Below are 12,526 nucleotides of genomic sequence, written 5' to 3' on the forward strand. Positions count from 1 at the left end.
AGCTACAACCTGAAGAAATGATTGACTGCAGGAAACACAAATGACTGTTGCTGTTTTCCTTTCTATGTGCAGCAAACCAGGCTATGTGAGATTTTATTTTAGGCTATTTCCTTTTAAAACACGTATAAGGCACAAGCACATCTGTGGCTAAATGAGTTGTTTTGCATATGAAAACATATGTAAGCCAGCATTTCATGCACAGAAATAGCCTGGGAAATAGAAATTGCTATATTGACCCATATTGTTTCCCTCCCATAGTGGGTGTGACGGTGTGTTTGCCTGTTGTGTGTTCCTTTTTTTTTTTTTTTTTTTTTGGCTATATCACCCAGATCCACTGAATAAGGCAGCTCCGCTGAAGGCAAACGTCTTTTATCAGGCTCTGACAGCCGCCTGCTCTCCTGCAATGCCTTCAGCCCTGGACACCAACATGAGGTTCAAGTTCTCGATCCTGGCTCTTCTTCTGGAAGTGATCATCATTGTTTTGTTTGGGATATTTGTGGAATACGACACCAGTGAAGCCTCACAAACTTTATACCCACGTAAGTGTTGCTAAGATTTATAGAAGTTAGAATTTCTTGAAACTAATCCTAAGCAAGATTTCTGAATAACTTATGAGACATACCGAGGAAAGACAGGCATGCTTTGGGAGAAACAATTTTTTTTCTGAGGTGTAAAAGCAGCAGGCTTCAAAGACAAATTCAAGTTGAGCCCATATAAAATTCTGAAAGTATCTAACTGCTGAGAAGTGAGCTGTTCTGGGAGAGAAGAGTCCTGAAAATAGTTCTGGTGTTTGCATAGCAGGTTAAAACTTGGAGAAATATGAATTTCTTTGATCAATTCTAGCATTTTCCAGAGATGGATGCTTCTTGCCAGACCTTCTATCCTGATTACTGTATCAAATAATGAAAATGAATGGAATATTTAATTAATATCATCCAGGTTTCAAAAGGTTGTCTTATGAGAACATGGAAATTGGGCAGCATATTCATCATTGTTGCAAAATGATGCCCACAAAGGGCAACAGTTTTTGTCACAGGGTGGATAACCCCCTCTTACCTTTCAAAGCAGTGGCTCAGTTGTGGACAGTAATCTGCAAATGCTTGATGAAAATAAATTGAAAAATAAGTTTGCAGAGGAGCATCCTGTTTCTTACTGGTGGTATTGAAGGTTTGTTGTTCTTCTTCTTGGCTCTGGTGTCCTAATGACTTAAAACCCTGATTGCAATGCTCTTAATGATGCTCATAAAGGTACAGAACTCCTTGCCTGTATGCAGTACCCACGTAATTTTGAATGTAAGCCCTCTTTTTCTCTCATTCCAACTGGCCTTTCAGTGCTGTTAGAGGGCAATGTGATCTTGGGGTCACTTCCCTCCCTAGTAGTCTTGTGTCGTGTATTCTCACACAGAGCATTGTCCAGTTGAGAGAACAGTGAATGCACAGTATTATTCAGCTCCAGATGCAAGTCAGCTGATGAACATCAGGGGCTAATTACTCACTCATCTGGGTTAATAAGAAGCATCAGTATCTCCAAGTATCTCCAAGAGACAGTAACTTAGGCTATGCCAGAGCTCGTTCTCTTTCTGAGATACAGCTTGTCCATGTCTACAATACTGAACTATCCCAGTTCCTAAATCAGCTGGCCTTATCTCGTTGGTATATTGGGAATGACTCCTGGTCCACTGTCACCCAGGAGGTGATAGTTGGCCTAGGCAAAAATCATGCCAGAGACCACATTAATAATTTGACAGCACAGATAATTCTGGCACTGTTACTTTATTAACACAGATATTGCCTAAACCACCTGCCCACCCACCTCTTCTCTGACTCTACCCCAAAAGAACACAACAACAAACACAGCCACAGAACAATAGTTTTTGGGCACCTTTGTATAATTTGATAGGCTAGAAGGGTGCTATCAAGGACACGGGTCCTTCAGACTCGGATTAAGGTCTCTCTGTCCTACAAGAACAGAGAAAATTACCTTCTCCAGTCTGACTATCACAATTCCTAGCTCTGGTACTAAATCAACCTGCATTTTCTTGGAGTTCTTCTTAATGCTTATGACAGTAATTTAATAGTCTTCAGTGGCCCCTAGCAGCACTGTGGTGCATTTCTAGTAAACCTTGAGTTTTCTGGATGGGGATTGTCTGTGTCACACACAGTACAGATGCTGACCTAAGAGCCGACAAATGTCATTCACAATAAACAAGTGGAAGAAAAGCAGGATTTTCTAACACCTGTGTTTTCACTTTTAGGCCTTCTTTCCCTCAAACATCCCTGTCTACAAAGGGCACACAAGAGCAGAGTTCTCCCCAGAACATTAATGCTGTGGTTGTACAGATGTATTAGGACATATGCTGAGCCAAGGCTTCCCCTGAGTTCACAAAATGATGGGTTCAAACATTTTCCCATGGTATCCCCAGGGAGGCTAACCCATCTGTAGCTCATAGATTTCATTGTTTCATCCAGGGGTCAATTTATATTCTCAGAACTGCAATGCAGGGCCTGCTTTTATGTGCCTTAAATACCTCAGCACCATGAACCAAGCTGTTTCAGTATTTTTGGACTGAAGAAAGATGAAAATAGTAATTGAGGATCACCATAATTTTGCACTCAGGTAAAGGGGGTGAGCCAAAATGATTCCCAAAGCATTACTTTGCATTATGCCTTATTTCTGGTGTATGCAAGCAGAGGCATGGTGAATTGGATGGACAACTTCAGGTGTGCCGTGCATCTAGAATCATAGAACAGCTAAGGTTGGAAGGGACCTTAAAGACCATCCAGTTCCAACCCCTCTGCCATGAGCAGGGACACCTCCCACTAGCCCAGGTTGCTCAAAGCCCCATCCAGCCTGGCCAATGGGAGGACAAGGGCATGTGATGGTTTTACAAGTACTCCTAGAGGATTTCTTTAGTGTTGGAATCCCGCATGTAATGTTCTGTGACTGACCCATGACTCATGGCTTAGGAAAATTTATGCACACCTCTTGTTCAGGGTTGCATATCACTTTGACTTTTCATGCTAACGGTTTCTTTAATACATTTCTGTTTTCTTCTGCTAAAATCAATCAAAAAGGCGACTTTTGCAGATGTTGCTGTGCAGCTTTTATCAATTTGTCCTCTAGTTATGTATTTTTTTGGTAACACTAACTTCTAACAAAGTAGTTTTGCAGGAGTCACACAAATAACCCAGGCCACTTCTCAAATGCGAAGGTGCTGATTCCACAGGTTATTGGGTGAATGGTCACTCCTAGAAAATTATTTCAAGGATGGTTTGTTCAGTATCCAGTTTCCAGTTATACTTAAAAAAGAGGGGGAGACACCTAAGGTTACTCCTTCCCTTATTCGAGAAGATCTTTTTCATGTGACCTGTCAACAAATTTTTGTCCCACTTAAAAAAAAAAAAAAAAAAAAAAGGTGGGTGGTCATCTGAACCCAAGGTGATCAGGGTGGTGTTTAGAGGAAGGTGGGGAAGGCTATCCACTCTCAGTCCTACCTCAGTCCTACCAGCACTAGCCACTGCTACGTGTTTTCCAAGACATATGAAGGAGCAAAGAGCAGAAGCCCGAATGGGGAATTTAAGTTCAGTGTACATTTTTTAAAATGAGTAGTAAATATAACACAACAGTTTGGAAAGTAGTTCTGGGAATTGAGTAACATGGAGGAAAATGGAAAACTTTCAAAGGACTGCAGGGGCATCAAAAAATCCCACCCCTGGCTATTGAAATCAGGAAATAAATGTGAAAATGTGCAGCCTAAAGAGAAAGCAAAAGAGTTGGGGATGTCTGTGAACCGCCCTCATTTCTATGCTATTTCTTAGATGTGCATAGTCCAGTGTAAAGGATCTAATCACACATGTATGTATTTCAGTACTAGGTCAGGGCTGGAGCATGTCGGTGCAAATACAGAGTTTATTAGAAATCTCCAGTAACTTATTATACTTTTGGGCCCTCTTTCGGCTAAGCATAGTAGTGCACATAGTAAAACTAGGAATGCTGAAAGAACATAACAGGGACATGTAACTTCAAGCTAAATATTTTTCTAACCAGGTCAATATTTCAAGTTTTTTTCCCACATATTTGCGTGTAAGAAGCAATGAAAACGACAGGAAAATAAATAGTTTCTCTGTACTGAGGTTCTTGCTAACAATAAAATCAGAGAAAATGCTTTAATTACAGGACTAAAAGCAGTTTGGTGTAGAGTTCATTAAATCATATAAAACACTTCAGAGTAATAAAGTATTTTAAAACAAAATATGCATGTTTTGGTGATAAATTCAGCTTGTATTTAAAAAGCCTAAAAAGGGAAATTAAAAAACAAACAAACAAAAAATAAACTAGCTGTATTTTGACAAAAATAATATTTAAAAAAAAAAAGTATAGTCGAAGGAGGGCTAAGCATATACTGATTAGTAATATTCATTTACTAGTTTAGACATTGCCTTAAACACCTTTTTCTTTTACCCAGGTAAAAAGGCAATTTCTTGTACTATAATTCTTAGGGATCACAAGCAAACTTTTGCACTGGGCCAACCAAACAAATCCCATGTACAATTTTGGAGTTAGTCAGAGCATGCTGGATGCAACAGCCTTAATTGAGGCGGAAGAGAACTCTTCTGCAAGGACATGAAGCTGTGATGTTCCAGGTAGCTTCACACCCAGAGAAGAGTTCTAGATAGATTAAATTTGCTGGTATAGAGATCTAGTGTTCTTTCCATAATGATATAACAAGGAATAAAGTCAATAATTGGGTCTTGCATTTTCCAGACCCTCAATCTTCAACTAGTAGGCTGGTCATGGATTGGGGAAGGATGGATCACAGTGACGGCATGAATTTAGAACTCCTTATTTTCTATTAAATCCTCATTTATCCCTAGCTTTCCTCCCTTCATAGTCACTACACAGACATGTTTTCCCTTCAGTCTTTCAGGATGTCCATGTGATGATATTCATTGGATTTGGTTTCCTCATGACCTTTCTGAAGAAATATGGATTCAGCAGTGTTGGTATCAACATGCTCATTGCCGCTCTCGGTCTCCAGTGGGGAACCCTGATGCAAGGATTCTGGCACCTGAGAGGAGGGAAAATGCATGTTAATATCAAAAGGTACATGTGAATTTACCAAAAAGTGACATTTCTATCCCTTAAAATATCAGGAGAAGCCATAAACCACGTCTGTGGGTCAGACTTCTAAGTTCTCTGAAATTTGGGTCTTCCTGTCCAGCTCTCAACATTCACCTGCCCTTCACCTCTAAAGGGACAACACCTGGTGCACTGGGCCAAGGGAACCAAAAGGTGGGATGAGATTGGAGGTGCTATGTGACATGTCGGCCATAGGTCCTGTAGAGAGACTGTTTTGAATCTCTGGAGCTGTGGAAACTGGAGGATTTCCAACAGTAGCACAGCAGGCATGAAAGGATCCGTCCTTTCATGACACACGGGGTCACAGAGGAAAGGCTGGAACAGTGTGTCTATCCACTCATGAGGTTTTCTTTTACTTCTTAAGGAATGATTCATATGAGCACCAGGCTGTAACAGGTTTTGGACCCTAATCATAGAATACGAGACCTCATGAGTTATGTCTCTAGATGTTTCTACTCCCTCTCCCAGAAAGGTTTAATGTAATTTTCCTCCACAAAAATGATCTTTATAATTTTATATCTGAAGAGTTAAAGCTCACATCATTACAATTATATGACAGGTTTGATATTACAGCCTTATTTCAGGTCTCTTCAAACTGATTTTCTTTTTTCCTGTGTTTTTTTTTTTTTTTTGCTTTGCTTTGTTTGTATTAATTTTCTTAACTTCAGCATGATAAATGCAGACTTCAGTACAGCAGCTGCTTTGATTTCATTTGGAGCAGTCCTGGGGAAAACAAGTCCTCTTCAGATGCTGATCTTGACAATTCTGGAGATCACAATCTTTGCAGCCAATGAACATCTAGTCACAGAAATATTTCAGGTACAACTATTAAGCAATATTTCTTTCTGTTTATAACAAATGTTTTCACTTTGTAATACTTCCAGTTTACATATTCTAAGTTCTAGTTTCTACCATAGAAAATAAAACATTAAAGTAATCCAGACTTCTGCTTCATCAAATCCTCATCTTTATGCTGTATAAAATTTTTGACACTATTTTGGATCCCTATTACAGGCCACAGATGTTGGAGCCTCAATGACTATCCACGCTTTCGGAGCTTATTTTGGTTTGGCCGTAGCTCTAGTCTTGTATCGTCCTGGTTTGAAAAACAAACATGAAAATGAAGAATCCACCTATCACTCGGACATATTTGCCATGATTGGTAAGTGAAGTAATAGGAGTGTTGATTCGTTGTTCATCCTTCTTTCATCCCTATGTTATATTGATTGCTTTTTATTACACTGCATCCATTTTCTTAAGGCATATTCTTTTTTGTCTGATGTATGCACAATGTTTTCAGTGGCACGCATATTTTTATACTTTTTCCTTGGTTAAAAAAAAGGAAAGATCAAATTAAAGATGTATTTTCACTGTCCATTAGTGGTGACTCCATTTTTGTTATATCATGTGTTATAAGCAGCATGTCCAGAGAAATTGTCCATAATTAAAAGTATTGAGCTGTGCCTGTCCCACTAATGAATATTAGAAACCACACATCTATCTGTCCATGAGGCTTGTTCGTAGATCTATTCACCAGCTAAAACTATCAGTCATATCAATAGATGTTAAAGGATTTGCATGTGAACTGTCTTGCTAACACATCCCATTCTGGTAAGGTCTTCACTGTGGTGGTGAGCTCTGGCAGTGAGTGGGGCATGACAAGGGGTCATACTGTGTTCAGTTCTTCCCAGTAAGATTTGACAGAGACCACGTGTCAAAATCCCAACTGCCAGTACCAAAAGCTTCTGCATAATCTATTATTTCTTCTAGCATTTTGGCTATTTCATGTTTTTATTGATCATCTTCCTCATTTCTTGTAGCTAGTTCTGTTGTGTTAGATCTTTCACATTGTTTCTCTGAACAGTCTTTGTTTCATTTTGTCTTATATTCATCCAGGTACCCTGTTCCTTTGGCTTTTTTGGCCCAGTTTTAACTCTGCCATTGCAACTGAATCAATTTACCAGATTAAAGCAATTGTCAACACTTACTATTCTTTGGCTGCATGTACTGTTGTAACATTTGCCCTCTCCAGCCTCGTGGACCAAAGAGGCAAATTCAGTATGGTAAGAGTCACATCGCAACCTCTGTTAAATTGAGTCACACCTCTGTAATAAGGATGATTAGGCAGATCCCTGATGTCCATGAACTATCTGAAGCCTTTGCTCACACTGTGGGCAAAATCAGAGCTATTATATTTCTAAAAGCTATAATGTCAAATTGGGCAATGAGCCAAGACACCCATCTTCAGGTATGTATGTAGTGACTCCTCGGTGGGATCACTGCATCTGGAGACTAGAAAGCTCTTAGCATAGTGGTGGTCCTGCTCCCTTTTCTCTCTTGTCCACAGAACCTGCTGGACCATAGAGACATTAGTCCAACGTTCATTTGGACTTTTGGGTCTCATTCCAAAGAAGATCCTATGTGAGTTACCGTATTGCAGTAGCCAAAATAGGTCTCTCAAGGCAATGGACTTGTTCCCTGGCAATCCCATGTCCCAGCTGCACAACAGGCAAAGCCAAATGAGGTGGGAGCTGCCAAGCAGGATTTGTTGCTGTTGTAGGGGGCAGTTCTCACTGGCTCAGCCTGGCTTCTCCAGAGGTCAGGTGAGTTTTAGTGACTTTGCAAAAGCCGGATTTCACCAAACTGGCCTCAATTAAACAGTCTTAGAGCAGCTTTGAACAAACTGCCTGAAAGGGCAACAGGGAACCCTGTTTTAAATTCCCATTCGTTCTTCATTGGAAAAATTCCACCTGAAGAAAAGGAAAAGTCTTAGAAGTCATTCAGTCCTAAAACAAGCCTCTACTCCATATACATCAACTCCACCTCTGCATACTCTTTGTAGGTTCTCATTCAAAATGCCACCCTGGCAGGAGGAGTAGCCGTGGGTACCTGTGCTGACCTGTCAATCCACCCTTTTGTTGCCATGTCCATTGGGAGCATGGCTGGAATCATCTCTGTTCTTGGGTTCCACTTCCTGACTGTAAGTATTGAGGAGCCACCTCCGCTCTCTTTTGCTTATCTCTTCATTGGCTTTACTGGAACTTGCTTGGTTTGCTGGAAAAGAAGTTTAGAAACTGGCTGATGCAATACAGAGAGTAAGTTCTACATAATTGTTACTTTGAAATCAGTGTGATTTAAACATATGCTTAGGAGGAGGATCACGAAGGTACTAGAATTCATAAAAGTTGGGATTTCTGTTCAAGGAGCTACCGTAATTTTGCTCCAAGCCCATGTTTCATGAACAACCTCCACTGTAACAATTGTCTTTCAGATCAGTGAAATAGGACTAATTCAATTTCAGTCTTTTAAAATGTCTAAAAAGATCTATAATTGAAAATCCTTTCCAAGTATAAAATCGAAGCGTTTCATGTGCAAAATGTAGAAACAAAATATTCAGACTAAAACTGTTTAAATGGCCATTTCCTGATGGAGAAACGTTTTGGAAGAAAATACCTGACTAGCAGACTCAGAACAGGCGTGTAATGTACTACCTCTTTCAGCCTTTGCTGCAGTGGCTGAAAAGATTAGGAATATCAGTAGACTGCCATGTGTTTTGTACCACTATATTTACGATGGTAACTTGGACTTTATGCATAAGTACTTCGTACTTTTCTCTGCATAAAAGTAATTTCACCATGAAGGAAAAGATCACAGGTTGTACAGCTAAATTTAGTGTACGTGAAATAAGCATTTTCTTGCACTTCTGTGCTACTTTCTTTCGCATATCATTCTGTAGATAATGTAAGTCTACAAACTTACTATATACTTCATATTTCCCCTCATTTCAGCCTTTGCTGGCATCCAAGTTGAACATTCAAGACACTTGTGGAGTTCATAATTTACATGGCTTACCTGGAATAATGGGAGGTATCGCTGGCGTTGTAGTAACGGCGATAAAAGAGGAAGTTAGGTGAGTTATACAGAGAAGAGAGAAAGGAATTTGTTGATTATCATTATTTTAATATTATTATTAAAATGATTATTATGATTATTGTTATTTTTTCATTGCATCTTTGATTTTATGTCAGACATCGTGTTCTGGTTTAAATAGGACTCTTCTTGACATCCTGCCTTTAACACACTGTTTATACATCAAACTTGTTCCAAATTAAAAGCTCAAGTAAAAATAAATACATTTTAAAACATCATAAAAACCAGCATACAGAACCATTCACATGTAGAAGAATCTTTATTATTATTCTACAATTACACTGCTGGTAACTGTAAGATTTCCAAGAAAATTGGCAAAATGGGCTATTTCCACTATTTTAAAAGACTCCAAGAAGATGAAATGCTGAGGTTTTTTTGACAAAGGGGAGCATTCTCTAAAGACTTACAAGATACTAATAACCTTTTCAAACAACTTGTTTTCATCTGTAGTTTAAAACAAAACCAAAATAAAATAAATCTCCATGATTTCTGTCTTGTACACAGCAATAGCAGGATATTTTCCTATGAGTCACCTTGTCCAGCAGACAGCAAGTACAATATTATAAGAAGTTGTCAGTGTCCAAGTGTAATAATTTTTTTGTTTGTCAATGGTTTGGTTTTCTGCCCTTTTCAGGCAAGGTGTCCACTTTACTCCTAGCATGCAAGCTGCTGCCTTGGGCAGTACAATTGGAATTGCAGTGGCAGGCGGAGCATTGACAGGTCAGTATGATGAATATAGTAACTGAAATATACGAGAATTTAGAGGTTTGCCCATGGGGATCTTTGATGTATCAACAATCTCATGTGAATAACACAAAACAGGAAAATAGAAACAATGCATGATGGCACACTGGCAAAAACTTACATAGAGAAAAGCAGTTTTCCAATAATTTTGTCTTCAAATGAAGCCTAGATATCTTCTTTAATACATGCTTCAAAGATACTGGGTTGTATAGAAAGGAATAATAATAAGTTGTTCTGGATGGAATTCTCTAGATTCAGACACAAATTTCTGAATAGAAACTAGTTCGTGATTAAGAGATTAGATTCAGGTGTCGTGTTTCCATGTGATTGTGGTTACTTTCCAAAAAAAAAAAAAAATCAGGCTAAATAGACAATTCCAGTCTGAAATCTGGGAAAGGTTTGAGCATTTAAAAGCAAGTTCTTATTCATGTTGATATGAAGAAACCTGCACCAGCTCTCATCATGAGTAACCTGATGTCCCAAGATGGTGGGGCATTTCTGTAGATTAGGAAATAAGTCAGAAAATTTAGCTGACTCCCCAGGGCACATCTGAGGAATATTTATTTGGGCATTTTGCCCATTATTTAACCTCTGATGCTGTTTTTCCTGCAGGTGGTATTCTAAAGCTGCCTTTCTTGGGACAAGCATCTGACCAGAACTGCTTTGATGACTCTGTTTATTGGGAGGTAAGATACAACCTCCCTTGATCTTCATTATGTTGGAAGATGAACAGCACACTGCAGTCCTGCTCTCCTGGGGTTTGTGGTTTGCAAACATGAGTCAGCTTACAAAAACGTTACTCTGCTTCAGGCTGTGAATTTATCAAGGCCAACTTCCGGATCTTTTTTGGACTTGCTGCCTAGTCGTGACACTTACATTGGACTAGCCTTGTACAAAAAGCAGAAACAGAAGCAAGAAATTGAGACCTCAGTGGAGATATTTGTCTCTTTTAAGGTCTCATTCTGTCAGGCGTCTTCTGTCATAGTTTACGTGCATGATAGTTGCATTTTGGGCTAAATGGTGCTGCATTTCTAGTGTCATCTAGAATTTCATGCTGAATGAAATTTAGAGCACTTCTTCGGAATTAGTAGGGACGGTCTCCCTTAGGCCGAGAAGAAGCAATGACAATCAGAAAAAACAACTTTTAATGGCAGCTCTGCAAGTCATTTGCAGTTTGACCTTGGGAAAGTCAAAGCACTGGTTTTTGGCAAGACCTGAAATAGGCTGGCATATGTAAATGATAAAAAATATCAGGACAGGGAAAATTTTTAAGTCTGGCTAAAGAATTCACTGCCTGTGTTTACCAGTGATAATAATACAAGCCTGCTCAATTGAAGGTCCTTTAATATCAGTAGAACTGCTCAGAAATATTCTATTCTAAGCAAGCTTTTTCAGGTAATGGGAAGGGACATTGACATTTGGCATACAACATCATTTACTGTTCATCAGAGATGGTCTTTAGAGGTCTTTTAAAATCCCAGATATTAATTTTGCACTCTTGTAGCTAATACCAGCGTTAAGGAATTCTTATATTAAGAAAACCCTGAATTCATCCCTCAGAATTCAGAACTGGTTGTTCATGTTAGGCTGAGTCAATGTTAATAAATAGACATATCATATATAAGAACAGAACTACATTCTCAGTGCACTTCAGTTTCTTTTTATGGCAAAAGGAAGTCTATAACTCATCAACTGAACTCTTCTCTGATTTTCATGGCAGGTTCCAAAAGAGAAGCCACGTGAAATTCAGTCCAACAACTATGAGCACAGCAGATTTGAAGCCACCATGTAGAAAAATAATTCATCTGTAATATTTGTCCTAATGATGCTCTTTTCAGTTTCTAATGCTAAAAAACAACATCTGAGTATTGTCCTAGCCACACTAGGTTTTCAAGAAGGGGCTGTAGATAGCTAATTTTTTGTAATAGAAATCAAGCTTGATTTTAGAATACATAGTCATTATGCCAAACTCAGGTGAATGAATTGGATCCTTCCAATATATTTGTTCATCAGAAAAATCCACCACAAACTCCTCTACAAAATTATCTCTGTTTTACCTTTTGTCATCACTAAGTCAATATAGCCATTGAAACAACCTTTGTGTTTCAAGCCTATTACAGGATACCATATTTAACTGCAAGATTTCTGAGTTATAGTCACATCCTTCAAATGCATAGGGGTAATCAAGAAGAAATGGACTGATATTGTTTATTTGGATTCTAACAAGCTTTTCACAGGAGCATTCCAGATTAACTTTTTAAGAAAGTGTGCTGTCCTGTTTTTGGATGGGGGAGAAAATGTGCTCTATTTTGAAGATTGGTTATGACAGGAAACAAAATGTTGAAATAATTTTCATGGCAAAGCACAGAATACAATGATTTCTGAGGTGTACTAAATGGCAATATGAGTATCAAGATTCTTTGTTAACAGGGTTACTGAAAAGGAGAAGAAAGTGAAATGGTGAAAATTTCATTACTGGAATGGATTAATCTAGACTGTTTCAAGCATGCAGAAAGGGAATTGAGTAGGAGCTATGCAAAACAGCTAGTTACATGATGTGTCTTATTATGTCCAACAGTAGTAAATGGATAGGAGCACTGTTAACGTCAATAGATATAAACTGAACTAAATGTTAGCTCCAAGAAAAAGTGTGAGTTCTCAGGAACTGGTCAGAAAGCAACAAAGTTCAACCTACAGAAGACTCAGTGGAAAA

At 38.8% G+C, this 12,526-nt stretch overlaps 1 protein-coding gene across 1 annotated transcript; it reads left to right on the forward strand.

The window, feature by feature from the left end:
* Positions 1 to 347: 347 nt before the first annotated feature.
* On the forward strand, positions 348 to 11,605 carry RHAG (Rh-associated glycoprotein). The gene is made up of 10 exons (XM_010082226.1): positions 348 to 539; positions 4,920 to 5,103; positions 5,808 to 5,958; positions 6,154 to 6,301; positions 7,036 to 7,202; positions 7,982 to 8,119; positions 8,928 to 9,049; positions 9,704 to 9,789; positions 10,426 to 10,499; positions 11,534 to 11,605. The coding sequence occupies exons 1-10, from the start codon at positions 404 to 406 to the stop codon at positions 11,603 to 11,605; spliced, it is 1,278 nt and encodes a 425-aa protein (XP_010080528.1). The 5' UTR covers positions 348 to 403.
* Positions 11,606 to 12,526: the final 921 nt, after the last annotated feature.

The sequence above is a fragment of the Pterocles gutturalis genome, unplaced genomic scaffold (genome assembly GCF_000699245.1).
Source record: "Pterocles gutturalis isolate BGI_N339 unplaced genomic scaffold, ASM69924v1 scaffold20019, whole genome shotgun sequence".
NCBI lineage: Eukaryota > Metazoa > Chordata > Aves > Pterocliformes > Pteroclidae > Pterocles > Pterocles gutturalis.

Bases quoted from the DNA above. Each gene is read 5' to 3' on its own strand.
- RHAG (XM_010082226.1), top strand. From the start codon at position 404: ATGCCTTCAGCCCTGGACACCAACATGAGGTTCAAGTTCTCGATCCTG. The intron at 5,959-6,153 runs GTACAACTATTA...TCCCTATTACAG, and splicing joins TAGTCACAGAAATATTTCAG to GCCACAGATGTTGGAGCCTC. The intron at 7,203-7,981 runs GTAAGAGTCACA...TACTCTTTGTAG, and splicing joins AAAGAGGCAAATTCAGTATG to GTTCTCATTCAAAATGCCAC.